This window comes from Nerophis lumbriciformis, linkage group LG08 (assembly GCF_033978685.3).
Source record: "Nerophis lumbriciformis linkage group LG08, RoL_Nlum_v2.1, whole genome shotgun sequence".
Taxonomy (NCBI): Eukaryota; Metazoa; Chordata; class Actinopteri; order Syngnathiformes; family Syngnathidae; genus Nerophis; species Nerophis lumbriciformis.
In genome coordinates this window covers 45,557,599-45,585,419 of record NC_084555.2, presented here as the reverse complement: position 1 = coordinate 45,585,419, position 27,821 = coordinate 45,557,599, and the positions used below count along the sequence as shown (strand labels likewise).

Sequence of the window (27,821 nt, the reverse complement as noted above, 5' to 3'; positions counted from 1 at the left end):
TTCCAGCGGCCTGCTGCTCATACAGACGTTTATTGTGATGACGGTAAAACAGCTCACAATAAAAGTCCCGCTCACAGCTCATCTGAGGCGGTGCTGAGAATACGACGGCGTGCGGTCATTCAAAGAGGATGCCAGAAATTGTACACCATATGCATCCCGCCATAGTGTCCATATTACTGCCTTAAAAGCCCAGAGTCCATTAAGGCAGGGCGGGGTGCGTTCCATTTAGTTGCACTGATGCGTCAGAAGGGATGCTCCGACACGTACACGGTCAGGCGAATGATGGAGCTGCCGCGGAAGTTGATGACGTTGTTGACCGTCACCATCTCCAGGTCCAGGACCACCTCTCTGGGACCTTTGATGGGCCGTGACAGGACCAGCGTGGCGCTCATGTTGCTCGTTTGCTAGAAGGAGGGAAGGCAGGTACAAACCCCGTTTCCATATGAGTTGGGAAATGGTGTTAGATGTAAATATAAACGGAATACAATGATTTGCAAATCCTTTTCAACCCATATTCAGTTGAATGCACTACAAAGACAACATATTTGATGTTCAAACTCATAAACTTTATTTTCTTTTGCAAATAATAATTAACTTAGAATTTCATGGCTGCAACACGTGCCAAAGTAGTTGGGAAAGGGCATGTTCACCACTGTGTTACATGGCCTTTCCTTTTAACAGCACTCAATAAACAATTGGGAACTGAGGAAACTAATTGTTGAAGCTTTGAAAGTGGAATTCTTTCCCATTCTTGTTTTATGTAGAGCTTCAGTCGTTCAACAGTCCGGGGTCTCCGCTGTCGTATTTTACGCTTCATAATGCGCCACACATTTTCGATGGGAGACAGGTCTGGACTGCAGGCGGGCCAGGAAAGTACCCGCACTCTTTTTTGACGAAGTCACGCTGTTGTAATACGTGCTGAATGTGGCTTGGCATTGTCTTGCTGAAATAAGCAGGGGCGTCCATGAAAAAGACGGCGCTGAGATGGCAGCATATGTTGTTCCAAAAGCTGTATGTACCTTTCAGCATTAATGGTGCCTTCACAGATGTGTAAGTTACCCATGCCTTGGGCACTAATGCACCCCCATACCATCACAGATGCTGGCTTTTGAACTTTGCGTCAATAACAGTCTGGATGGTTCGCTTCCCCTTTGGTCCGGATGACACGATGTTGAATATTTCCAAAAACAATTTGAAATGTGGACTCGTCAGACCACAGAACACTTTTCCACTTTGCATGAGTCCATCTTAGATGATCTCGGGCCCAGAGAAGCCGGCGGCGTTTCTGGATGTTGTTGATAAATGGCTTTCGCTTTGCATTGTAGAGCTTTAACTTGCACTTACAGATGTAGCGACCAACTGTATTTAGTGACAGTGGTTTTCTGAAGTGTTCCTGAGCCCATGTGGTGATATCCTTTAGAGATTGATGTCGGTTTTTGATACAGTGCCGTCTGAGGGATCGAAGGTCACGGTCATTCAATGTTGGTTTCCGGCCATGCCGCTTACGTGGAGTGATTTCTCCAGATTCTCTGAACCTTTTGATGATATTATGGACCGTAGATGTTGAAATCCCTACATTTCTTGAAATTGCACTTTGAGAAACGTTGTTCTTAAACTGTTTGACTATTTGCTCACGCAGTTGTGGACAAAGGGGTGTACCTCGCTCCATCCTTTCTTGTGAAAGACTGAGCTTTTTTTTTGGGAAGCTGTTTTTATACCCAATCATGGCACCCACCTGTTCCCAATTAGCCTGCACACCTGTGGGATGTTCCAAATAAGTGTTTGATGAGCATTTTTCAACTTTTTCAGTATTTATTGCCACCTTTCCCAACTTCTTTGTCACGTGTTGCTGGCATCAAACTCTAAAGTTAATGATTATTTGCAAAAAAAAAAATGTTTATCAGTTTGAACATCAAATATGTTGTCTTTGTAGCATATTCAACTGAATATGGGTTGAAAATGATTTGCAAATCATTGTATTCCGTTTATATTTACATCTAACACAATTTCCCAACTCATATGGAAACGGGGTTTGTACATAACATACACACTGAGATACTTTGGTCCCTTAATATTATGCTTAGCCGCCACAGATCTTGTTACACAAATTCATGGCGCCATCTGCTGGTGGCTGACTGTACTGCAGGACATTGCTGCCAGACTGTGTTGTACTGTCTGTGCCTGCTTTGTCACACATGTTACCAGTCAAATGTTTGTAGACACGTCCTTATTTAATATCATGGGAAGGTGTCGTGATCCTTTATGGCTGTGATTTACTAATACCATGTTCTCTGCTCAGTTTCAACCAAAACAAGTTGCAAGACTGACCAATGACTGCTGCCATATGTAACGATTGATGTGTAGACTTACCAATAACTTTTGCTTTGTTTAAACATCGATAAATAACTGCTTCCGTGTGTAAGGTTTTGACATTGAAACCCATAAATGACTCCCTTTCTGAAATGACTGACTTGTAGAGGAACCAATGACTGCTACTTAGTTTTATGGTACCAATGACTAGTGCTATTAATTACTACTTTACACGTCCACTGCCCAATGACTGCTACTTAGTACAATGAATGACTGGTGTTTTGTGTAATTAATACTTGACATGTAGACTGTCCAATGACTGCTACTTAGTATAATGAATGCCCAATGACTATTGCTGTGCTTAATTATTACTTCCAATGTAGCTTGCCCAATGACTGATAATTAGTTTAATGACTGACCAATGACTGGTGCTGCGTGCAATTATTGCTTGACAATGTAGACTGCCCAATGACTGCTACTTAGTTGAATGACTGACCAATGACTAGTGTTACGTGTAATTATTACTTGACATGCAGACTGCCCAATGACTGCTACTCAGTTTAATGAATGACTAATGACTGATGTTGTAATTATTACTTGACATGTAGACTGACCAATGACTTCTACCTCCTTTAATGACTGACCCATGACTGGTGCTGCAAATAATTATTACATGACATGTAAATTGCCCAATGACTGCTACTTAGTTTAATGACTGACCAATGAGTTGGTGTTGTAATTATTACTTGACATGTAGAAGGACCAATGACTGCTACTTAGTTTAATGACTGACCAATGACTGGTGCTGCGTGTAATTATTGCTTGATATGTAGACTGCCCTATGACTGCGACTTAGTTTAATGACTGACCAATGACTAGTGTTGTGTGGAATTATTACTTGACATGCAGACTACCCAATGACTGCTACTTAGTTTAATGACTGACCAATGACTGGTTTTGTAATTATTACTTGACATGTAGACTGACCAATGACTGCTACTTAGTTTAATGAATGACCAATGACTGTTGCTGTGCTTAATCATTACTTGACATGTAGCTTGCCCAATGACTGCTACTTGGTTTAATGACTGACCAATGGCTGGTTTTGTATATATTACTTGACATGTAGACTGACCGATGACTGCTACTTGGTTTAATGACTGACCAATGACTGGTTTTGTAATTATTGCTTGACAAGGTAGACTGCCCAATGACTGCTACTTAGTTGAATGACTGACCAATGACTAGTGTTATGTGTAATTATTACTTGACATGCAGACTGCCCAATGACTGCTACTTAGTTTAATGAATGACCAATGACTGTTGCTGTGCTTAATCATTACTTCACATGTCGCTTGCCCAATGACTGCTACTTGGTTTAATGACTGACCAATGACTGGTTTTGTCATTATTACTTGACATGTAGACTGCCCGATGACTGCTACTTGGTTTAATGACTGACCAATGACTGGTTTTGTAATTATTGCTTGACATGGTAGACTGCCCAATGACTGCTACTTAGTTGAATGACTGACCAATGACTGTTGCTGTGCTTAATCATTACTTAACATGTCGCTTGCCCAATGACTGCTACTTGGTTTAATGACTGACCAATGGCTGGTTTTGTAATTATTACTTGACATGTAGACTGCCCGATGACTGCTACTTGGTTTAATGACTGACCAATGGCTGGTTTTGTAATTATTACTTGACATGTAGACTGACCGATGACTGCTACTTGGTTTAATGACTGACCAATGACTGGTTTTGTAATTATTACTTGACATGTAGACTGACCAATGACTGCTACGTCGGTCAATGACTGACCAATGTGCTGTGTGTAATTATTACTTGACATGTACTTTGCCCAATGACTGCTACTTAGTTTAATGAATGACCAATGACTATTGCTGTGCTTAATTATTACTTGACATGTAAATTGCCCAATGACTGCTACTTAGTTTAATGAATGACCAATGACTATTGCTGTGCTTAATTATTACTTCACATGTCGCTTGGCCAATGACTTCTACTTGGTTTAATGACTGACCAATGACTGCTACTTCCTTTAATGACTGACCAATGACTGGTGCTGCTTGTAATTATTACTTCACATGTAGCTCGGCCAATGACTTCTACTTGGTCAATGGCTGGTTTTGTACTTATTACTTGACGGGTAGACTGATCAATGACTGCTACTTAGTTGCTAACTGGTCCATGTTAGCGTGAAGACTAAGTCGCATGATGGATCAGTGACATGTAGACGGACCATTTATTGGTCCTGTGCTAAACGGGCCACACAGTTATGATTCTGGGGGTGGACAGTTCCATTATTGCAACTCTCAGAGTGAAATTATTTCCTGTATCAGCACCTTTATCTGGATCCTCACCAAATGTAACGGAATCTCCTTGAGGAATGTATCTTGAGTGATTCACAGCGGTACTCACCCTCATGTAAAACTCTTGCCCCTCATTGCCCGACTTAATCTGAAAGATGTAGAAGGCGCCCGGGTAGCGGGTGGTGGCCTGCATCTGGAAGATGTCGGCGGGCACGCTGCGTCCCGACAACAGGTCCATGTGTCTGTAGAGGATGGTGAAGGGCTGGTCCCTGCACGCAGGGTTGCCATTGGTGCACATGCACTGGCTGCACGGAGGACAGAGACGCAGCGAGAGTGACGCAAAGTGAGGCGCTTTGTGGACAAAATGAAGAACGCACTCACTTGTCTCCCACTTCAACGTAAGGAGGCGGACACTGCAAAGGAGCCAAGCAGGTGTAACCTCCCTGGAAATTGAAACAGACTCGTTCTGTTGTACAGGTGTTGTTACCAGTGTCACATTCATTGATGTCTTCAAAAATCAAGCACACGACAACAAATTGGTTAAAACGTCCAAAAGAAGACCAAGTGCGAGAACGTGCCGCCTCGGGAGAAGCGCCTCTACCTTCGCAGCTCCTGTCGTCGTCGAGCACGTAGTAACCGGGCGGACAGACGCAGGTGAAGGAGCCCGGAGCGTTGACGCACTGGTGCTGACACAGGGAGTCTGAGAACCTGCACTCGTCCACGTCTGAGGACAAATATGGTTAACATCACGGCCTCAAGAGGAGGCTGTGTACCTAATGCTCTGACCGGTCTGGAGCGCAGGTGTACCTAATAAAAGGGGTTGTCTGCTTACCGTTGCAGGAGGTCCCGTCCCTCGCCAGCTCGAAGCCAGGGTCACAGTTGCACATGAAGGAGCCGAGGTTGTTATAGCAGGCGTGACTGCACGGACTGTCCTCGCACTCGTTCACGTCTGACAGCACAAGGCACACACTGGTCACTCTGGTGTGTGTGTGTGTGTGTGTGTGTGTGTGTGTGTGTGTGTGTGTGTGTGTGTGTGTGTGTGTGTGTGTGTGTGTGTGTGTGTGTGTGTGTGTGTGTGTGTGTGTGTGTGTGTGTGTTGTATTTCTACCCGTCTTGAGACATCAACAAGGAAACGTACCTTCCATATGAGGACTGGTGAACAAGTTAGGACATAAATCATGGTCCCGATACGGAAAACCATTGCATCTAATAGAGAATGTCTCATTTGCAGCCCTGGTGGTGAAATCTATCAAAATTAGGGTGGTCCCAAAAAGGAGGAATTTTTCAAATTGACTGTGTCGGCTTTAAAAGTGCTCCGACTCTGGTGAACGTATGTAACAACAAGTGTGTTGTAAAAATTTGAAGTGCTCCCCCTCTGGCCAACATATGTAATAACAGGTGTGTGTAAGAAATTAAAATGCACCCCCTTTGGCCAAAATGTATTAAAAAAATAAAATAAATATGTATATAGAGACATACTGTATTAACTTAAAGTAAATAATGAAGATTAAACACCAAATTACAAACAAGATTAAATAAAATGTGTTTTTTAACTAAAAGCAGTCTTTCTCATAATGTGTCTTTTTCATATTCTTTCTGTTTCTGTAATATTGCAATATTTGCTTGTAAAATTATAATTTTTTATGTAAAAAAACTGTTTTATGTAAAATGATTACTTTTTTATGCAAAATGGTGGCATGTCATATAAAATTCTGACTTTTATCACAATATTGCCAATTATTTTGTTGTTCTTGTAAAATAGTGAGATTTTTTTAGTAAAATGATGAAAAAAATTATGACCGAAGTCATAATTTTATGACAAAATTATGACTTTTGTCATATTTTTGCCAGGTAAAATTACGATTATTATTTTAACATTGGCAAAATTTTAAAATTTTCTTGTAAAATTGCGACTGTCATTGAGTAAAATTCCAACTTTTATCATAAAATTGCACAAATGTTCAGTTTTTCTTTTAAAATTTTGACTTGCGTTGAATAAAATTACAACTTTTATTATAATACTGCCAAAATTCTAACTTTTTCTTGTGAAACTGTGACCTTTTTCGTGTGAAATTCCAACTCAATTTTCACAACAAGCTTTTTTTATATTTGCATAGTATGTATATATTATTACTGTTGTAAATACAAATTTGTATATATCTAGAAAGGGTGGTCCTAAAGAGGTAGGCATTTTTCGGGGGTCAAAAGAAGGTAACAAATACAAGAACGTACGTGTGTGTGTGTGTGTGTGTGTGTGTGTGTGTGTGTGTGTGTGTGTGTGTGTGTGTGTGTGTGTGTGTGTGTGTGTGTGTGTGTGTGCGTGTGTGTGTGTGTGTGTGTTCTTGTATTTCTACCCTTCTTGAGACATCAACAATGAAAAGTACCTTCCACATGAGGACCGGTGAACAAGTTAGGACATAAATCATGGTCCCCATACGGAAAACCATTGCATCTAATAGAGAATGTCTCATTTGCAGCCCTGGTGGTGAAATCTATCAAAATTAGGGTGGTCCCAAAAAGGAGGATTTTTTCAAATTGACTGTGTCGGCTTTAAAAGTGCTCCGACTCTGGTGAACGTATGTAACAAGAAGTGTGTGTAAAAAATTTGAAGTGCTCCCCCTCTGGCCAACATATGTAATAACAGGTGTGTGTAAGAAATTGAAATGCGCCCACTTTGGCCAAAATGTATTAAAAAAATAAAATAAATATGTATATCGAGACATACTGTAATAACTTGAAGTAAATAATGAAGATTAAACACCAAATTACAAACAAGATTAAATAAAATGGTTTTTTTTAACTAAAAGCAGTTTTTCTCCTAATGTGTCTTTTTCTTATAAAATGGGAACAATTTTTCATATTCTTTCTGTTTCTGTAATATTGCAATATTTGCTTGTAAAATTATAATTTTTTATGTAAAATAACTTTTTTAAGTAAAATGATTACTTTTTTATGCAAAATGGTGACATATGCCATATAAAATTCCGACTTTTATCACAATATTGCCAATTATTTTGTTGTTCTTGTAAAATAGTGAGATTTTTTTAGTAAAATGATGAAAAAAATTATGACCGAAGTCATAATTTTATGACAAAATTATGACTTTTGTCATATTTTTGCCAAGTAAAATTACGATTATTATTATAACATTGGCAAAATTTTAAAATTTTCTTGTAAAATTGCGACTGTCATTGAGTAAAATTCCAACTTTTATCAAAAAATTACACAAATGTTCAGTTTTTCTTTTAAAATTTTGACTTGCGTTGAGTAAAATTACAACTTTTATAATAATACTGCCAAAATTCTAACTTTTTCTTGTGAAACTGTGACCTTTTTCGTGTGAAATTCCAACTCAATTTTCACAACAAGCTTTTTTTATATTTGCATAGTATGTATATATTATTAATGTTGTAAATACAAATTTGTATATATCTAGAAAGGGTGGTCCTAAAGAGGTAGGCATTTATCGGGGGTCAAAAGAAGGTAACAAATACAAGAACGTGTGTGTGTGTGTGTGTGTGTGTGTGTGTGTGTGTGTGTGTGTGTGTGTGTGTGTGTGTGTGTGTGTGTGTGTGTGTGTTCTTGTATTTCTACCCTTCTTGAGACATCAACAAGGAAACGTACCTTCCATATGAGGACTGGTGAACAAGTTAGAACATAAATCATGGTCCCGATACGGAAAACCATTGCATCTAATAGAGAATGTCTCATTTGCAGCCCTGGTGGTGAAATCTATCAAAATTAGGGTGGTCCCAAAAAGGAGGATTTTTCAAATTGACTGTGTCGGCTTTAAAAGTGCTCCGACTCTGGTGAACGTATTTAACAAGTGTGTTGTAAAAATTTGAAGTGCTCTCCCTCTGGCCAACATATGTAATAACAGGTGTGTGTAAGAAATGTATTCAAAAAATAAAATAAATATGTATATAGAGACATACTGTAATAACTTGAAGTAAATAATCCATCCATCCATTTTCTACCGCTTGTCAAATAATGAAGATTAAAAACCAAATTACAAACAAAAAATTAAATACAATGTTTTTTTAACTAAAAGCAGTCTCTCACAATGTGTCTTTTTCTTGTCAAATTGGGAACAATTTCTCATATTCTTTCTGTTTCTGTAATATTGCAATATTTTCTCGTAAAATTATTTTTTTTAAATGTAAAATTATTACTTTATGTAAAATTATTACTTTTTAATGCAAAATGGTGACATTTGTCATATAAAATTCCGAATTATCACAGTATTGCCAGTTATTTTGTTGTTCTTGTAAAAATGAAATGAAATGAAATGTTTTGAGTAAAATTATGACTTGTCATAATATTGCCAAGTAAAATTGTGACTTGTCGAGTAAAATTACGACTCTTTTCATAAAATTGTCAAAATGTTAAGCTTTTCTTGTAAAATTGCGACTGTTATTGAGTAAAATTCCAACTTTTATCAGAAAATTGCGCAAATGTTCAGTTTTTCTTGTAAGATTTTGACTTGCGTTGAGTAAAATTACGACTTTTACTATAACACTGCCAAAATTCTAACTTTTTCTTGTGAAACTGTGACCTTTTTCTTGTGAAATTCCAACTCATTTTTCACAACAAGCTTTTTTTTATATTTGCATAGTATGTATATATTATTAATGTTGTAAATACTAATCTTTATATATCTAGAAAGGGTGGTCCTATAGAGGTAGGCATTTTTCGGGGGTCTCAAGAAGGTAACAAATACAAGAACGTGTGTGTGTGTGTGTGTGTGTGTGTGTGTGCGTGTGTACACAACACTTTCAGTGTATGACTTTTGGAGGGTTTCCAAACAGATGATGTGAATTTTCACATCATGATCATTGCGCAAAAGGGATTTTCTGGGTTTATTGTATCACAAGAACAAGACTTTCTACATCAGATCATTTCCTCTAAAAACCTCATTAACTAAATAATGCTTTGGGAGATGATCTGACATTTTAAAAGCCCATATTGAAGTAATGTTAATAAGATTGCGTCTACCTCGTGTAGTGTGTCTCAAATAATTGCGAGCACATCAAATAATGAATGTACAGAGACATCCTGGATGAAAACCAACTCTTCCCATGCAACCTGATGGAGCTTGAGAGGTGCTGCAAAGAGGAATGGGTGAAACTGCCCAAAGATAGGTGTGCCAAGTTTGTGGCATCTTAACCAAAAAGACTTGAGTCCGTAATGGCTGCCAAACAAAGGTGCATCAACGATGTATTGAGCAAAGGCTGTGAATACTTGTGTACATGTGATTTCTTATTTATTTTTATTTTTAATGAATTTGCAAAATAAAATAAAAAAAACATCTTCAGATTGTAATTATGGGTTATTGTCTCTAAATCTTTAAAGGGGAACATTATCACCAGACCTATGTAAGCGTCAATATATACCTTGATGTTGCAGAAAAAAGACCATATATTTTTTTAACCGATTTCCGAACTCTAAATGGGTGAATTTTGGTGAATTAAACGCCTTTCTATTATTCGCTCTCGGAGCGATGACGTCACATCGGGAAGCAATCCGCCATTTTCTCAAACACATTACAAACACCGAGTCAAATCAGCTCCGTTATTTTCCGTTTTTTCGACTGTTTTCCGTACCTTGGAGACATCATGCCTCGTCGGTGTGTTGTCGGAGGGTGTAACAACACAAACAGGGACGGATTCAAGTTGCACCAGTGGCCCAAAGATGCGAAAGTGGCAAGAAATTGGACGTTTGTTCCGCACTCTTTACCGACGAAAGCTATGCTACGACAGAGATGACAAGAATGTGTGGATATCCTGTGACACTCAAAGCAGATGCATTTCCAAGGATAAAGTCAAAGAAATCTGCCGCCTGACCCCCAGGAAAAGAGAGTGGATGAGGGTATGTCTACAGAATATATTAATTGATGAAAACTGGGCTGTCTGCACTCTCAAAGTGCATGTTGTTGCCAAATGTATTTCATATGCTGTAAACCTAGTTCATAGTTGTTAGTTTCCTTTAATGCCAAACAAACACCATTGTTTGTTATACTCAATGGTTAACTGGACATCTTTATGTGCTCGACGCCTCAATCATTGGTATGTTTTCATCTACAAAACCATTCTGGGTATCACTCCATCTTATCTGTCTTGTCTTTTAACAAAGAAACAAGGAAGTCACAATCTTCGTTCAATGGATGTTCTGCAATTTGTTGTCCCCAAAGTAAGAACTGAACTGGGCAAGAAAGCATTTAGGTTTTCAGCACCGAAGGCTTGGAATAACCTACAATCGAACATTAACCTTCAAACCCTAGTTACGCTGAATGAGTTTAAAGCTTCTGTGAAAGGACTGCAGTCTACCTTGTCTGTATGCACATGTGTCATGTGAGCAAGTTTTAATGTTGTAAATGTGATGTTTTATGTATTTGTTTACTGTTTTTAATGTAACCTTGCTGCTGCCCTCTTGGCCAGGTCTCCCTTGGAAAAGAGATCTTTGATCTCAATGGGATTTTACCTGGTTAAATAAAGGCTAATAATAATAATAAATAAAACACATACCAATCGTTGGTTAGAAGGCGATCGCCGAATTCGTCCTCGCTTTCTCCCGTGTCGCTGGCTGTCATGTCGTTTTCGTCGGTTTCGCTTGCATACGGTTCAAACCGATATGGCTCAATAGCTTCAGTTTCTTCTTCAATTTGGTTTTCGCTACCTGCCTCCACACTACAACCATCCGTTTCAATACATGCGTAATCTGTTGAATCGCTTAAGCCGCTGAAATCCGAGTCTGAATCCGAGCTAATGTCGCTATAATTTGCTGTTCTATCCGCCATGTTTGTTTATATCGGCATCACTATTTGACGTCACAGGAAAATGGACGGGTGTATATGACCTGTCAGAAAGGTCCTTCTCTGTCAGGCTGGGGGACGCCACTTCTTCTTCTGCTCCGCTTTACTGTGGTGTCCCCCAGGGATCTATTCTAGGCCCCATCCTGTTCGCTCTATATCTCCTCCCTCTTGGAGAGATTTTCATGGAGTGTCTTATCACTTTTATGCAGACGACTGCCAAATTTATATGCCTATTTCAAAAGGCCACGGCCCCCTGACACTCCTTCTCAACTGTCTATGCGACGTCAAGGCTTGGTTAGCCCAGAATTTTTTAATAATGAATGAGGGAAAAACGGAAATTTTAGTGTTTGGTCCGGCCCTCACTGACTTGGGACCATTGCAAAATTATGTGCGTCCCAAAGTCACCAGCCTTGGCGTCACTATAGACAGCGATTTTAAACTTGACAAACAAGTCAATGGCGTTTTAAAATCGTGTTTTTATCATCTTCGTCTTTTAGCAAAGGTAAAACCGTTTTTATCTTTTAACCTTTTTGAACAAGTCGTGCATGCTTTTATTTCAAGTCGCCTGGACTACTGCAATGCACTTTATGTTGGCATTAGCCAAAAAGCTCTCTCCCGGTTGCAGTTAGTCCAGAATGCGGCAGCACGACTTTTAACAGGGGCCAGGAGACGCCAGCATATAACCCCAATCCTTGAGAGTTTGCACTGGCTCCCTGTTCATTTTAGAATTGATTTTAAAACCTTGCTGTTTGTTTTTAAAGCTTTACATGGACTGGCACCTCAGTATATCTCGGACCTCATCCAAACTTACAATCCTGCGCGCGCTCTGAGGTCCGAGAGCCAGCTCCAGCTCGTGGTGTCCAAGACGAGACTTAAAACCAGGGGAGACAGGGCCTTCTCTGTGGTCGGCCCTAAGCTCTGGAACACTCTGCCCCTCCATATTCGAACTGCTACCACAGTGGAGTGTTTTAAGTCTCGTCTTAAGACCCACTTTTATTCTCTGGCTTTTAACACTACGTGAGTTGTGTGGTCCTCTGTTGTCCTCTGTGATTTTAAAATTTTGCTTTCTATTTACTGTTTTAATTGGTTTTACCCTTTGAAATTGTTTTTAATCATATTTATTTTATATTGTTTTTAATTGTGTTTAATATTGTTATGCAGCACTTTGGAAACATTTTGTTGTTTAAATGTGCTATATAAATAAAGTGGATTGGATTGGATTGGATATAACGATGGTTAAAATCCGGCACTTTGAAGCTTCTTTTAGGGATATTGCGTGATGGGTAAACATTTTTTTAAAACTTCTAAAAATAAAATAAGCCACTGGGAACTGATTTTTAATGGTTTTAACCCTTCTGAAATTGTGATAATGTTCCCCTTTAAGAACAAAAATTTATTTATTACATTTTGGAATAAGGCTGTTTTGGCCTCTCACCATATGAAATCAACTTGTCTGCAAACAAGAAAATACAAATAGTGTTGGGAGGATGTTTCTACATGAGGGATGTGATTGAACCTCGTGGGGACGCTACAGTCAGACCCCGGCAAATCTCGCCGGAAACCACCTCTACCCGAAGGTTACCATGGTCGTGAACGTACCACGCCTGGAAGGTGATTGGCGAAGGAGGAGGAAGCGTTCGTTGTTGCGGTAATGAGGGATGAGGATAGACGTGCATGTGGGAGGAACTAGGTAAGTGTTGGAATTTTGCTGTGTTAGCATAGGTTGCTCAATAAAAGTAAAAAAAAAAGAGCGTCAGACTTTGTGTGCACTTCTTCTGGACGCTACAATACAATACTAATTATGTGTCCTTCTTGATTTTTGAATATTTCTAATATTTATGTCTGTTCACTTAATCTGCTGCCATATGTACTTTAAATATCGAAAAATAAAGTTCCACAATTTGCGTATCGCATCATATTATGACTTTGTTGTACTTCCTAATAAAGGATAAGAAAACGGTCGCTATATTTGGTTGTGATGTTTAAGTTGATGTGTGGGAATGGCGTGACGTCCCTGAACGCACCTTGGCAGCTCCTGTTGTCAGTGTTGAGCGTGAATCCCGGGCTGCACGAGCATGAATACGAGCCGGGCACGTTGGCACAAAGCTGCTCGCAGTAACCATAGCGACACTCATCAATATCTGCAAAGGAAGATGCAAGGCTTGTACTATTTCTGCCGTACAGCGCCTCACCACAAGAGGGCGCCACTTCCCTATGGTAAGAGAGCATTGACTTGTTCAAATTGGTGGAAAAAAACGACTTACCCTGACACTGACCCCCGATCAGCCAGAAGCCTTCGGTGCAAGAACAGGTGTAGCCCCCCGCGGTGTTTATGCACACCTGGGTGGGGTTGCAGTGGTGGGAGTTGGTCTCGCACTCGTCGACGTCTGAAAAGACGTCACCATTAGGTGTTGATGGCAGGTCAGAGGATGAAAGTGGGAAGAAATGCACACCTTTATTTACTCAAAGGTAGGATTTTTAGACTACTACACAATATCACTGGTGTAATGCAATTTGTGGCAAGTACAGCTGACATCTAAATGACTGAGAGGTGTATTCTAGCTCCATGCATCACAAACATGGAGGCATACAACATTGTGGAGCGACCACCTTGGGGTCGTGTTAGAATAATTATGTATATATTATCACACAACTCTATGCTTAAGGGTCGTTGCTATAGTTATTATCTCTATTTTTGTATGTGTGCAAAGCTGGGAATCCAAAAGATTGCCAGCCGTCTCTATCAGTGTTGTGTCCAGACTCGGCCTGCTGACTGCCAAGGCCGAACATCGGGTACCGGGACGCAGACAAAGCAGAGACGGGGCGATAGCACCAGCGTCAATACATTTGCATTTTTGTATAATCATATATTGGAGGTGTCGAGATTACCCCCTTCCCTCAGCGACAGCTTCAGTGATGTCACAGGGACCTCCCAAATAAATAGAGGACGCACGCGGGCTGCACTTTTAGAACATAGTTTGGATCTGTAACTAGAATACAGCCCAAAACACATGTCTCCTCATTGAGCCAAATTGAACTCCGTCTCTGCATGATTCCTTGCTTCTCGTCTGTTTAATAGTTGTCATCAGTGTTTGAACCTGACATCTTCTTGGTCCTTCGAGCTGGATCTGAACCAGCGACCTAAGACCAAGAAGATAAATATAATAGGTGTCATCAGTGTTTGAACCTGACATGTCGGCAACCCAAAATGTTGAAAGAGTCATAATAGACCAAAAATACAACAAAAAATATAAGTCCTATAATGAAGGCAACCCATGATGTGTCTATATTAGCTCTATGAGCCTACTATCAAAATGGCTGTGTTGCAGGCTCCAGCAAACGTTTGTTGACAGAAATGTTGAAACGGCAGGCTGTCTTCTTCTAATGGATTTATTACAATGTTTGCAGAGGACATAAGTAATGGAAATTAAATGAGCTCAAATATAGCTACAAACGAGGCATAATGATGCAACATGTACATATAGCTAGCCTAAATAGAATGTTAGCATTGACTTGCTTGCAGTCATGCACTGACCAAATATGCCTGATTAGTCAATTACATCAACAAAGCTCACCGCATAAAAAGTTTGGTGGACAAAATGAGATATAAGGTAGGAGCGGCATAAAACACGTCTTTCTTTAGCGGCGTAGGAGAGAGTTATACATGTAAACAAACTGTTGCGTCTACGGTGAGTTCAAGGACCGCCAGAATTAGCTGGACAAAACGGCGCTCACCAAGTACTCTCATCAGTTCACTTTCTAACAATTAGGAAGGTTTGTGTCATGTTTGTCCAACCTACAGAAACCATATTAAAACACAAATATATATTTTTCCCCAAACTTTTTCCATTTTCATACATTTTTTTAAAAAGCTCCATGGAGCCACTAGTGCGGCGCTAAAGAGTTTAGAGTCGCGGGTTGCCAACCCTTGGTTTATTGGATGTTTTATATTTTCTTTGCTGGAACGCAAATTTTCTTAATGGGGCACCTGGCGACTAATTGGGACCTGGCGTCTATTTAAGGCAGGGGTGTCAAACGCATTAGGTCTGCAAACAGGTGTAATCCGGCTGGCAAGATGAGTTTGCTAGGGATAAAAATGAGCTGCAATTTTTCAGTGAAAGAAACTGCTGTTCTAAACATGTCCACTGGATGTCGCAATAGCAATTCCTGTGTAACCCATATCACACTGTTTAAAGATGATGTGTCAGCTGATCTTAAGCGCTCTCTGGATTGGCTGCCGTTACTCCAATCATTGCAGGTGCAAGCAATCAGCTGCTCCTGTTGTGGCTGGCGGCAGACAAATGCTTTCTCAGGGCACAATACATTTTTATTTATTTATTGTAATTTATCGACTCAAAAGATAAAATAATGAAATGGTAAGATGCAAAGACGTAAGTCAACATGACCATCATACTTGTAGTTACTATTCTGTGCAGCGCTTGCAGTTTGTTGACGGCACAATGTGCACTCTCAACTCGATTGTGAAAATGTGTGTTTCTACATTTGTTGTTTGTTCTATTTTATTATATGCTTAAGTCAACCATGTTCACAATGTAGTTATTTTACCTTTAATTCGGCTATAAAGGTATCATTTCGACAATTGTTTTGATTATGTTATAATTGTAATATTTGAATGGTGATATATATATATATATTAATGTGTTGTGGCAGTTGCGGATGTCACCAATGTGGCGGTTTGAGGAAACACTCGGTTGCTTTTCTAAACACGTCTTTAATGGTGAACTGCCAACATGAGAATCCTAAACAAGAAGTGCTTAAAGTTTAATAGTTTTGTAAATACACAGACAAAGTCTAAGTTCATTGTGTTCTTCATGGTGTTTTTGAAACACTACCAATTTTTTCCTCAAAATGTTCATCCATCTTAAATGTTTTGCCAAGAGGATTATTTGCAATGTGTACATTTTCAGAATGTGTCTGTTCTATTTTTGGCCAACGTAAGACAACGAAAACAATCTGAAGTTGTCTTCATTTAAAAGTTTTAATGCCACGATTTTATCAGTCTGACCCGCGTGGGAATACATTTTCCTCCATGCGGCCTAAGGTAAAATTGGTTTGACACCCCTGATTTAAGGCACAGGTGTCAAACTTAAAGCCTGGGGGCCAGATCTGACCTGCCATATCATTTTATATGGCCTGCCATATCATTTTATATGGCCTGCCAAAGCCTTGAAATAATGTGTCGTGAAATGACCATATCTACCTCCATTTTGATCAAAATAAATACCTTTACTGCATGCAGTTGCACGTCTTTTAAACTTTGATATTATCCAATATTGCAGTAAATATATTATCAAACATTCATTTTTTCTGTTAAGATAAATATATAAATATCTGCTTTACGTAACATAGCGAAGCAAGTTGTCCATCAAATTATGCACTGTAAAAATGACAATGGATTTTACGGTAAAAAAAAAAAAAGGAAGCTTAGTTGCCAGAATTTCAGTGTAAAAACAATGTAGTATTATTTTTCAATTTACAGTAATACACTGTAAAAACAACAAAACTAGATTTGTAGGTAAAAAAAAAAACCTGGCAGCTCAGTCGACAGAATTTTACCATGAAAAAAAGTGTTACGGTTTTTCAATTTACAGTAATGTAGTGTAAAAACAACAATTCTACAGTAAAAAAAAGCCGTCATCTCAGTCCCCAGAATCTTACGGTAACAAAAACATTTTTCTATTTACAATGATCAGCTATAAAAACAACCGTGAATTTTACTGTAAAAAATGTTACCGCAAAATCTACAGATTTTTTCCAATGTATAGGTGTAAAGATATCATGAGGCAAATACTTATACATTTATATTCAAATATATTTGAAAACATACATACATACATACATATATATATATATATATATACATATATACTGTATAATATATTAAAATATATTTAAAAACATATATATACACATGTGTGTATATATATATATATATATATATATATATATATATATATATATATATATATATATATACACACATATATATACACACACATATATATATACACATATATATATACACATATACATATATATGTGTATATATATATATATATATACACACACACACACACACACACACACACAAATATATACATAAACATACATGTATACAAACATATATATATAAATATATGTGTATATATATATATATATATATATATATATATACACACACACACACACACACACACATATATATATATATACAGTATATACACATACATATGTACGCACGCACGCACACACATATATATACACATACATATGTACGCACGCACACACATATATATACACATGCATATGTACGCACACACACACACACACACACACACACACACACACACACACACACACACACACACACACACACACACACACACACACACACACACACACACACACACACACAAAAACAAGTTTGACACAGAATTAAGGCATTAAAACGTAGTCTTGGGTATGACATATATGATTACAATCTACACAATTAAGGCCCACTAATTGTACATACCTTTTATGAGTACTACTTAAAATAAGTGAATTTGGCGAGTGGACTTTTTAGTGTTGTAGTCTAGCATGTAGCGTGAGTGTACACGGGTGGATTGTTCCTTTTACTGCTTCCTTGATAAAGGTTGGCAGCGTCCTGAGACTAAACACTTCGCTTCCTTCCAAGTTTCCTCGAAGAAGTGGACCAGAAATCTCCCAGCTGGCGTTCTGCAACCTCTCTTCCTCCCTTGTTGTGGCGTTCACCCCCCCGGCCTTTGTTTCCACATTCCTAGTCTGCGCTATCAGCTGCCATTTGTTTTTGCCTCGCATTAAAGATCTCTCCGATTACACGCCAAATTCCTCCAAATAAGCAGCGAGCACACTTCCTTATGAGGGAAGCACATCAAATATTCCAAGGGGAGAGGAGGGCGGTGTTAGTCTTTGTTTGCTCAGGCGGCTTTGAGGAACGATAAGGTCCTCCAGTGGGACTGCTGCCCTTTGGGGGACAACTTGGACTGGTTTGTGGGTCTGGTCCTCTGATTGGTACTGTACACCATGTGATGTGAAGTGATGCTTGAGTCCACCAGTCCAAAAACTGGTTCCACTGTACTATTATTATTATTACTACAATGATTACTACTATGAGCAACACTATGGTGCTGTCACATGGGCTAGCTAAAAGGTCATTGTGTCTTTATGTTTTTCTAATGTGTTTAGAATGTATTAATGTCTCTTTATTATGTGTTTATAATGTACATTCATAATTTATTAGTGTTTATAATGTTTAAAATGCATTTTTATGATGTAATACAGTGTGTTTATGTGTTTAAAATGCATTTTTATGATGTAATACAGTGTGTTTATAATGTGTTAAAATGTGTCTTTATATTGTGTATAAAATGTATTTTTATAAGATATTAAAGTGTGTTCATAATACGTATTACCGTGTTTATAATGTATTATGCGTCTTTTTAATACATATGTTTAAAATGTATTTTAATAATATATTACAGTGTGATTATAATGTACTATAATTATTTAATTGTGCATATTACAACAAGTTATTTTATCTACATTATCATTTTAATATGAATTCAATTGTTTTATGATTACTATATTTGATGATTTTACTATAAATTATATTTCGTGATCATTTTATTTTTATTTTGCCTTCTTGTAAATTTTTGTAAAGCACTGCAAATTGCCCTGTGTATGAACTGTACTCCATAAATAAACTTGCCTTGTGTGTACAATGTATTATGTTTACAATGTATTAGTGTGTTTATAATGTATTAATGTGTTTATAATGTAATATGTACTATATTGTGTTTAAAGACCGCCAAATGTAAATGTATTTAAATTGTAGTATGTGTTTACAATGTATTATGTGTTTATAATATATTAGTGTGTTTACATTGTATTAGTTTGCATATATGTGTTAACAATGTATTAGTGTGTTTATGACTTATACTGTGTTCCTAATGTCTTTATAATGAATTATGTTTATCATGTATTATAAGGTATTATGTTTGTAATAGGGATGTCTAGTAATAGCTTTTTTGCCGATATCCGATATTGTCCAACTCTTAATTACCGATACCGATATCAACCGATACCGATATATACAGTCGTGCAATTAACACATTATTATGCCTAATTTGGACAACCAGGTATGGTGAAGATAAGGTCCTTTTAAAAAAAATTCTAAAATAAAATAAGATAAATAAATTAAAAACATTTTCTGGAATAAAAAAAGAAAGTAAAACAATATAAAAACAGTTACATAGAAACTAGTAATTAATGAAAATGAGTACGGTAACATTAACTGTTAAAGGTTAGTACTATTAGTGGACCAGCAGCACGCACAATCATGTGTGCTTACGGACTGTATCCCTTGCAGACTGTATTGATATATATTGATATATAATGTAAGAACCAGAATATTAATAACAGAAAGAAACAACCCTTTTGTGTGAATGAGTGTAAATGAGTGTAAATGGGGGAGGGAGGTTTTTTGGGTTGGTGCACTAATTGTAAGTGTATCTTGTGTTTTTTATGTTGATTTAATAAAAAAAACCACAAAAAAAAACCGATACAGATAATTTCCAATATTACATTTTAAAGCATTTATCGGCCGATAATATGGGCAGGCCGATATTATCGGACATATCTAGTTTTAATGTAATGTATGATAATGTGTTTATAATCTGTCTTTTGTAACTTATTGTGTTTAAAAATGTGTCTTTAAAATGTATTAAGTGTCTTGTGTAATGTATTTGGTGTTTAAAATGTGTATTACGTTATGTGTGTTTATAGTGTATTATATATATTACGTGTTTGGGTCTTTATAATGTATTATAATGTGTTTATAATGTATCTTTATAATGTATTATGTGTTTACACTGTGTCTTTATAATGTATTTTAATACATATATAATGTGTCTATAATGTATTATGTGTTTGTTATGTAATGTGTTCATATTGTGTCTCTAATTTATTATGATACTCATTATAATGTGTTAGTGTCTTTATAATGAATTATGAGTTTATAATGTGTCTTTATAAGGAATTATGAGTTTATATGTCTCCATAATTTATTGTTTATAATGTAATGTGTTTATACTGTGTCTTTATAATGTATGATTATAATCCCCATTATAATGTGTTAGTAATATGTCTTTATAATGAATTATGAGTTTATAATGTGTGTCACTTGGTTCCATGTGGTAAAAGCGAGCTTTACACTCAAAGAAGCTTCTGTTCAATGTCTTTTTTTCGACTGGACGATGCATTGAATTAAATTGAAAGGCACAGGTGGAAACAGGAAGTGAGTAACATCTGGTACCTTTAACACATGCTGAAAGGCCTCTCATGGAAGGTTTACTTAATAAGTTTTAACATGGCGTCTAAATTGCCTCCATTGTTTAACACACTGGTCCCACTGAAGACAAAGCCATGTTTGTTCTGCGTCCAGACAGGAAGTCAGTCTGTAGGTTCTGGCCTCGTCATTACATCATAACACCAATGGCATTAGCCCCCCCACACCCACACCCACACCCACACCCACACCCACACACAGGCAGGCCTGTTCTCCCCCACCTGGGAACTAATATAAAACATGAGCTCATGTTTGGTGGAAGGGTGGATCTCCAAGAGTGTGTTTGTACACCCACTTCATTAGGTACACCTGTATAGCCCAACAATTTCCAATCCAAATGTCCAAATATAGATATTTTGCAATATGTTTATTTTTGTGCTGCATGAGAGACCTTTCTAATATTTTGACTCTCCTATACAGTAGCTAAATAATCCGCTGCAGCCAATGACGTAACGTTCAAGTGGGGACAAGACATCTGGGAGTCTTTTACTTAGAATGTTCTAACCGACCCTCCCTGTCCTTTCTCTGCGGTTTTTGTTTGGCAGCACAAGCCTTGACTAGCACATAATTAAAGTATGCCTAGCAACAGAGTGGCTGCAAAGGTGTGTGACATGACCAGCAAAAAAAATAATATTACAAGTACATCACTGCACGTAAGCGTGATAAACATCGAATGCCCGTGACCTTTGATCCCTCAGGCTGTACTGCATCAAAAAGCGACATCAGTGTGTAAAGGATATCACCACATGGGGTCAGGAACACTTCAGAAAACCACTGTCAGTAACTACAGTTGGTCGCTACATCTGTAAGTGCAAGTTAATACTCTCCTATGCAAGGCGAAAACCGTTTATCAACAACACCCAGAAACGCCGCCGGCTTCGCTGGGCCCGAGCTCATCTAAGATGGACTGACGCAAAGTGTGTCTGACGAGTCCACATTGTTTTTGGAAACTGCGGACGTCGTGTCATCCGGACCAAAGAGGAAAAGAACCATCCGGACTGTTATAGGCGCAAAGTTGAAAAGCCAACATCTGTGATGGTATGGGGGTGTATTAGTGCCCAAGGCATGGGTAACTTACACGGGCTCTATCTAGTGGTACGCCAAAGAATCACTTGGATAAAAGTTAAGTGCTTTATTTTCCTATATTCAAACACAGTGTTATTCTTCAAACTGTGTGTAATGTTACAGTGGCCAAAAATATTAAATATACTTGTTATATAAAACCACTGCCTTGTTTTTCCATTAATACTTAGGTCTAGTACACTACTGTATTTTAATGTTGGTCATTAAGGTGGTACTTGAAGAGCCAAGTTTCTAAGGTGGCACTTGGTGAAAAAAGTTTGAGAACCACTGACTTAATATAATTTGTTGTAAATGTACTCTTTCACCTGCAATTATAACAGCTGATTGGACAGAGGCAGTAATGTGAAGTTTCAAAAGGGTTGCGCACAAGAAGGACTAAAAGTCAACTCACCGGTGCAGGTACCGTCGTCCGCCAGCGTGTATCCCAGGATGCACGGCACCGGGTAGCTCACCTGGGGGTAGCTAGGCTCCGCCGTCCTCTCAGGGGGGACGGGCTGAAAGCTATTGGTCTGTCCCTCCGACGTGCCCCCATAAGCGGTCTCGGGCAGCTGCTGCACCTGCGGGCGCTCGGGACTGAAGGGCCGGCTATAGAGCCCCCGGGGGAGGCACAGGTAGCCCCCGTTCTGGTTGACGCAGCGCATGTCGCCCCTGCAGGCGTCGGGCATAGTGCGGCACTCGTCCACATCTGGGAGAGACAAGAGCAAAAGGTGTGCTGGGCACGGTTTTAGCGGCTTTAATCGTACGGGGGAGGCGCTTACCTATGCATTGTCTCGACCTGCGCTCGAACATGAAGCCTTCGGAGCACGTCTGCTGGAACATCAGCAAAACAATTCACATTTGAAGAGGAACTTTTAACTTTGACAGCGGAGCAACTGGAGGATCAATAACTGGTGTTTGAACTCAGCAACATATTCCTTCATGCCAATAATACTATTCTCGCTAAAACCGGAAATATACACAGTACAGGCCAAAAGTTTGGACACACCTTCTCATTTTCTTTATTTTCATGACTATTTACATTGTAGATTGTTTACTGAAGGCATCAAAACTATGAATGAACACATGTGGAGTTATGCACTTAACAAAAAAGGTGAAATAACTGAAAACATGTTTTATATTATTATTATTAATTGAAGTTAAAAAGTGGCTTTCGAGCAATCAAAGCTGCTCACACGGTCACTAAGGTGGGCACCTTGTTTGACATGTCAACTTAATGTGTATTATATTTATCTATGAGAGCATTTGTGTTGTAAATTGTTAGGTGTGTCTGTTAAATTCATGGTTGTTTTTACAAATGATGACAGATGTGAACAAGAGCATGTATTGTCTTTGTGTGATGTAAATGAGGTGTGGTTGTATTGTATATTAAGTATGTGTCCATGAAAGGGTATTTTATGACTTTTTTCTTAATACTTGTGTATGATTTTATTGTCATAATTTTATTGCATGATTTTTGTATCCCTTTAATTTAGGTAGCCAGGGACTGTAGATGGAAATGAGCTATTTAGCTATAATCTGGTACAGAACATTTCTGTCTTTGAGCTTAATGTTTCTGTGCATTGTCCCTTCAAATAAAGACTAAACTAATATTCTAGTTTCTTCAAAAAAGCCACCCTTTGCTCTGATTACTGTTTTGCACACTCTTGGCATTCTCTCGATGAGCTTGAAAGGGATCTCACTGCACAGGTGTCATAGTTTTGATGCCTTCAGTGACAATCTACAATGTAAATAGTCATGAAAATAAAGAAAACGCATTGAAATGAGAAGGTGTGTCCAAACTTTTGGCCTGTACTGTATATACACATTAAAACACATTGTACACACACCTTCACATTGTTATAACCTTATCTCACAACTACTTGTTTAGAAAGCTTCAGATACAAGGGTCTATGCCAGGGGTGCCCAAAGTGCGTCCCGCAGCAAAATTTTTAACGGCCTGCCGCACATTGTAAAAATACTATTACCAAAAAACACAGTAGAATAAAACTTGAAATTGGTTTAAGTAACAGGAAAAGTTGAAATATTGACACTATTTCTTTCAAACGAATACTGATACAGAAAGCTTCCCCCTTCTTCTCAGGAACGATACCGTTAACTGATTCACTTATTAATATCCATACATTTTCAAATGTACATTGTGCACATGCATTTTTCTTTGCGACTGGCTTTGGTGCAACTTCTGCAGCACAGGCTACAATGGCTTTCTTAACACCGTAATAGCCATACTGGGGGTTGAGGTGGCTGATAGGGTTTGATGTGTTGAAGCGTGATGTTTTCCTTCTCGCCGAATGTTTGAGCATATAGCACACAAAATGTTTTCTTCTGAAACAGTGAAGAAGTCACAAACGATCGACGCCATGTTGATGTAAAAGGAACTCAGGGGAAGTTTACGACACGAGTCACAAGAAAAGGAGCGCTTCATTTATTCGCCCTGACCCACTTACAACACAGTACGAGTAATCTTGCAGTTTTTGGGTTTTTTTGCTGACGTGCAGGGTCTTTTTTTAATCTATATATTATATTGGCTTTGACATTGAAATGGCTCCCTAGGTTTTTTTTAATTTTCAGTGCGTGGCCCTTAACCGAAAAAGTTTGGACTACCCTGGTGTATACTTTTAAAATACATATGCTGCAATATATAATCCGAAAAATGCCTATGCAGAGAGGCCTGTAATTATAAAGTGCCTACACTCCAGTGTAGGGTTGTACGGTATACCGGTATTAGTATAGTACCCCGATACTAATGAATCATATTCGGTACTATACCGCCTCTAAAATGAACGACTTGGTATCAAATTGATACCCAAATTTGGGGTATCATCAAAAAATGATGTACAGTATCAAACAACAGAAGAATAAGTGATTATTACATTTTAACAGAAGTGTAGATAGAACATGTTGAAACGGAAAATAACCAGATATTAACAGTAAATGAACATTTAGATTCATTTTTACAGCTTGTCCCTCATAATGTTGACTAAATAATAGAATGATAAATGACACAATATGTTACTACTTACGTCAGCAGCTAAATTATGAGCCTTTGTTTGCTTACTTACTAATAAAAGACAAGTTGTCTTGAATGTTCACTATTTTATTTAAGGACAAAATTGCAATAAGAAACATATGTTTAATGTACCCTCAGATTTTTTTGTTTAAAAAAAACAAAGCAATAAAGCAATTTTTTGTGCTCCCCTTTATTTAGAAAAGTATCGAAAATAATCGAAATACATTTTGGTACCGGTACCAAAATGTTGGTATCAGGACAACGCCTACTCCAGTGTATAAATCACCAAATAACTACGGTACATTAAAAATGATTTCAGACCACTCTGCAATACACAGCTATAATGTATAGTTGATAAAGTTCATGTGCAAAACCAATCATTTACAATGTTTTTAATACACAAGAATATCTATAGAAGGTACTGGTTTGGATGAAGTGCTAGCTACAACTCTTGGCAAAAATAATAGAATCAGCAGACTTGGAGAATGTTCTTTCAGTCGTTTACTTTTGTAGAAATAAGCAGATAACAGACACGACACAGACCTATAGTCATTTTAAAAGGCAACTTTCTGGCTTTAATAAACACTAAAAGAAAAATCAAGAAAATAAATTGTAGTAGTCTGTAACAGTTTCATTTCAAGCAGAGAAAAAAATATAGAAACACTCAATTTTGAGGAAATAATTATGGAATCATGAAAAACAAACCACTAGTATTTTGTTGCACCACCTCTGGCTTTTATAACAGCTTGCAGTCTCTGGGGCATAGACTTCAATTTCCACCAAAGATTTCCATTTGGATTAAAATCTAGACTATTTGCAGGCCATGACATTGACCTTAAGTGTCTTTCTTCAAGGAAGGTTTTAACAGTTTTTGCTCTGTGGCAAGATGCATATCACCTTGAAATATAATTGACATCATCCCCAAACATATTTTCCATTGATGGAATAAGAGATGTGTTCAAAATGTCAATGTAAACTTCTGTAGTTATTGAGGATGTAATGACAGCCATCTCCCCAGTGCCATTACCTGACACACAGCCTCATATCATCAATGACTGTGGAAATGTGCACGGTTTCTTCAGGCAGTCGTCTTCATAAACCTCAATGGAACTGCACCAAACTAAAGTTCCAGCATCATCACCTTCTCCAATGCAGATTCATCACTGAATATGACTTTTATTCAGGCATCCATAGTCCATGATTGCTTTTCCTTAGTTCATTGGAACCTTGTTTTTTGTTCTTTTTAGAGATTTATGGCGGCTTTTGTTTAGTTTTTCCGATTTAAATCCCATTTCCTTTCGGCACTTTCTTACATTTCAGTCACAGACGGGGACTCCAGATTTTGTTCATTTGTTTTGCTGTGCATTTTCTTGTCTTAGGGCTTTGATGTTTTCCCTGGTCTACAGTATGTTGGTCTTTTACAACCTTCTCACCAAGGGGAGCTCCACAAACCACGTCAAACCCAGATTACGATCTAACAAAGGTCTTAACTCATTATCCTTCTATGCCACATCAATATGGAATACACTCCCAATAGGTGTAAAAGAAAGTGCATCTCTATCCTCCTTCAAAACCACACTAAAAGAACACCTCCAGGCAGCTACAACCCTAGCCTAACCCCCCTGCCCCCACCACATCCCACCTCCGCGGATTGTAAATAATCAAATGTACTGTATATACTTGTTCTTATGCTTTCTGAGCTCACTATGTTCACTGCCCGCTGTACATATCCTACGAAGACCTATACTGTTTCAATGCCCATTTCTCAGATGATAAACTTGTAAAATGACTGAAATATGCTGAAAGCAACCTAACCTACTTAATTTAACAATTCAATACCCACTTGACATCCATTGCAGCCGGTTACCTTAGAAGGGGGGTCCCTACATCTTCAATCCCTTCTCAAGGTTTCAAATTTTTCCCTTTGGAGTTTTTACTTGCCCGATTGTGGGTTTAGATCAGTAGATGTTGTTATGCGTTTGTGAAAGCCCTTTGAAGCACTCGTGATTAAGGGCTATTTTGAAAAAATGTGATTGATTGATGGATGATAATGTTTCTTGAAGCCAGAAAGTTTCCTTTTGAAATGACTATAGTTTTGTGTTATGTCTGTTATCTACTTCTGTTTGGAAAATTTAAACAACTGAATGAACATCCTGCAAGACTGGTGATGCCATCATTTTTCTAGGGTTTTTATAATACGCAGTAAAACAATGCTACAATCCTTTATTGTTAATCGACTACCTACCTAATTACATCACATTAAAATAGATGAGTCAATGCCTGCACAATTTCCCAATCTTAAATTCGATTTCTTTTGCTGCTTTTTCAGATATTTGCATTGCTGTGTTTCTAATAGTTGTATTCTATGTGTAAAAAAAAGCATCTGTGCAGTATGTGCTTGTTCTGGAACGCTCCAAATGAATGAAAACATATACACTATAAAGTACAGTCCAATAGTAAAACCAGTAGCTTTCAAGTTTTATTGCTAAGTTCGAGTCAAAAATAGTTCATGTAAATAAAGTACTTGGAATTGTGAGGAGAAAATGTGAGAATAAAGTGCTTACCTGTCCATGTGCCAACTGGATATGAAACAAAATAAATAGCAGAGCTGCCAACATCCTGTAAGCAGAAAATGTCAAGGTTTAAGCTGCAGTGAACAACTTCTACTAAACTAAGATACAGTTGATGTACTAACCTTGCAGAGGAAGACGGCTTGCAGGAACTTTTGCCACAAAACATGTCTCAGCTTTTCCTTCAACGACCCTTAAAATGTTAACTTAAGTCCTGTGGTCGACCCCCCCTCAGCTAAGACCACCACACCAGGATGTCAGTCCCTGGTCCAGGTCGCTAAAAGGAAGGACCGCTTTTCAAAGTGGAACAGGA

The 27,821-nt window shown here is 38.1% G+C and overlaps 1 protein-coding gene across 2 annotated transcripts; it reads right to left on the bottom strand.

Annotated features, from left to right (window-relative positions):
- fbln5 (fibulin 5) lies at positions 1 to 27,821 on the bottom strand. Of its 2 annotated transcripts, none has more exons than XM_061969033.1 (11): positions 27,634 to 27,821; positions 27,503 to 27,557; positions 22,690 to 22,741; positions 22,323 to 22,616; positions 13,725 to 13,847; positions 13,485 to 13,601; positions 5,482 to 5,598; positions 5,251 to 5,373; positions 5,031 to 5,157; positions 4,759 to 4,954; positions 1 to 404 (listed from the first exon to the last, which is right to left on the bottom strand). In XM_061969033.1, exons 1-11 carry the CDS (start codon positions 27,675 to 27,677, stop codon positions 243 to 245), a joined length of 1,410 nt encoding a protein of 469 aa, XP_061825017.1. In that variant the 5' UTR covers positions 27,678 to 27,821; the 3' UTR covers positions 1 to 242. The 2 variants fall into 2 exon arrangements, with proteins under 2 accessions (XP_061825017.1, XP_061825018.1); XM_061969034.1 differs by having other exon boundaries at positions 22,690 to 22,738.

Bases quoted from the DNA above. Each gene is read 5' to 3' on its own strand.
- fbln5 (XM_061969033.1), bottom strand. From the start codon at position 27,677: ATGTTTTGTGGCAAAAGTTCCTGCAAGCCGTCTTCCTCTGCAAG. The intron at 5,374-5,481 runs GTAAGCAGACAA...ATTTGTCCTCAG, and splicing joins GGACGGGACCTCCTGCAACG to ACGTGGACGAGTGCAGGTTC. The intron at 4,955-5,030 runs GTGAGTGCGTTC...TCCTCCGTGCAG, and splicing joins TACGTTGAAGTGGGAGACAA to CCAGTGCATGTGCACCAATG.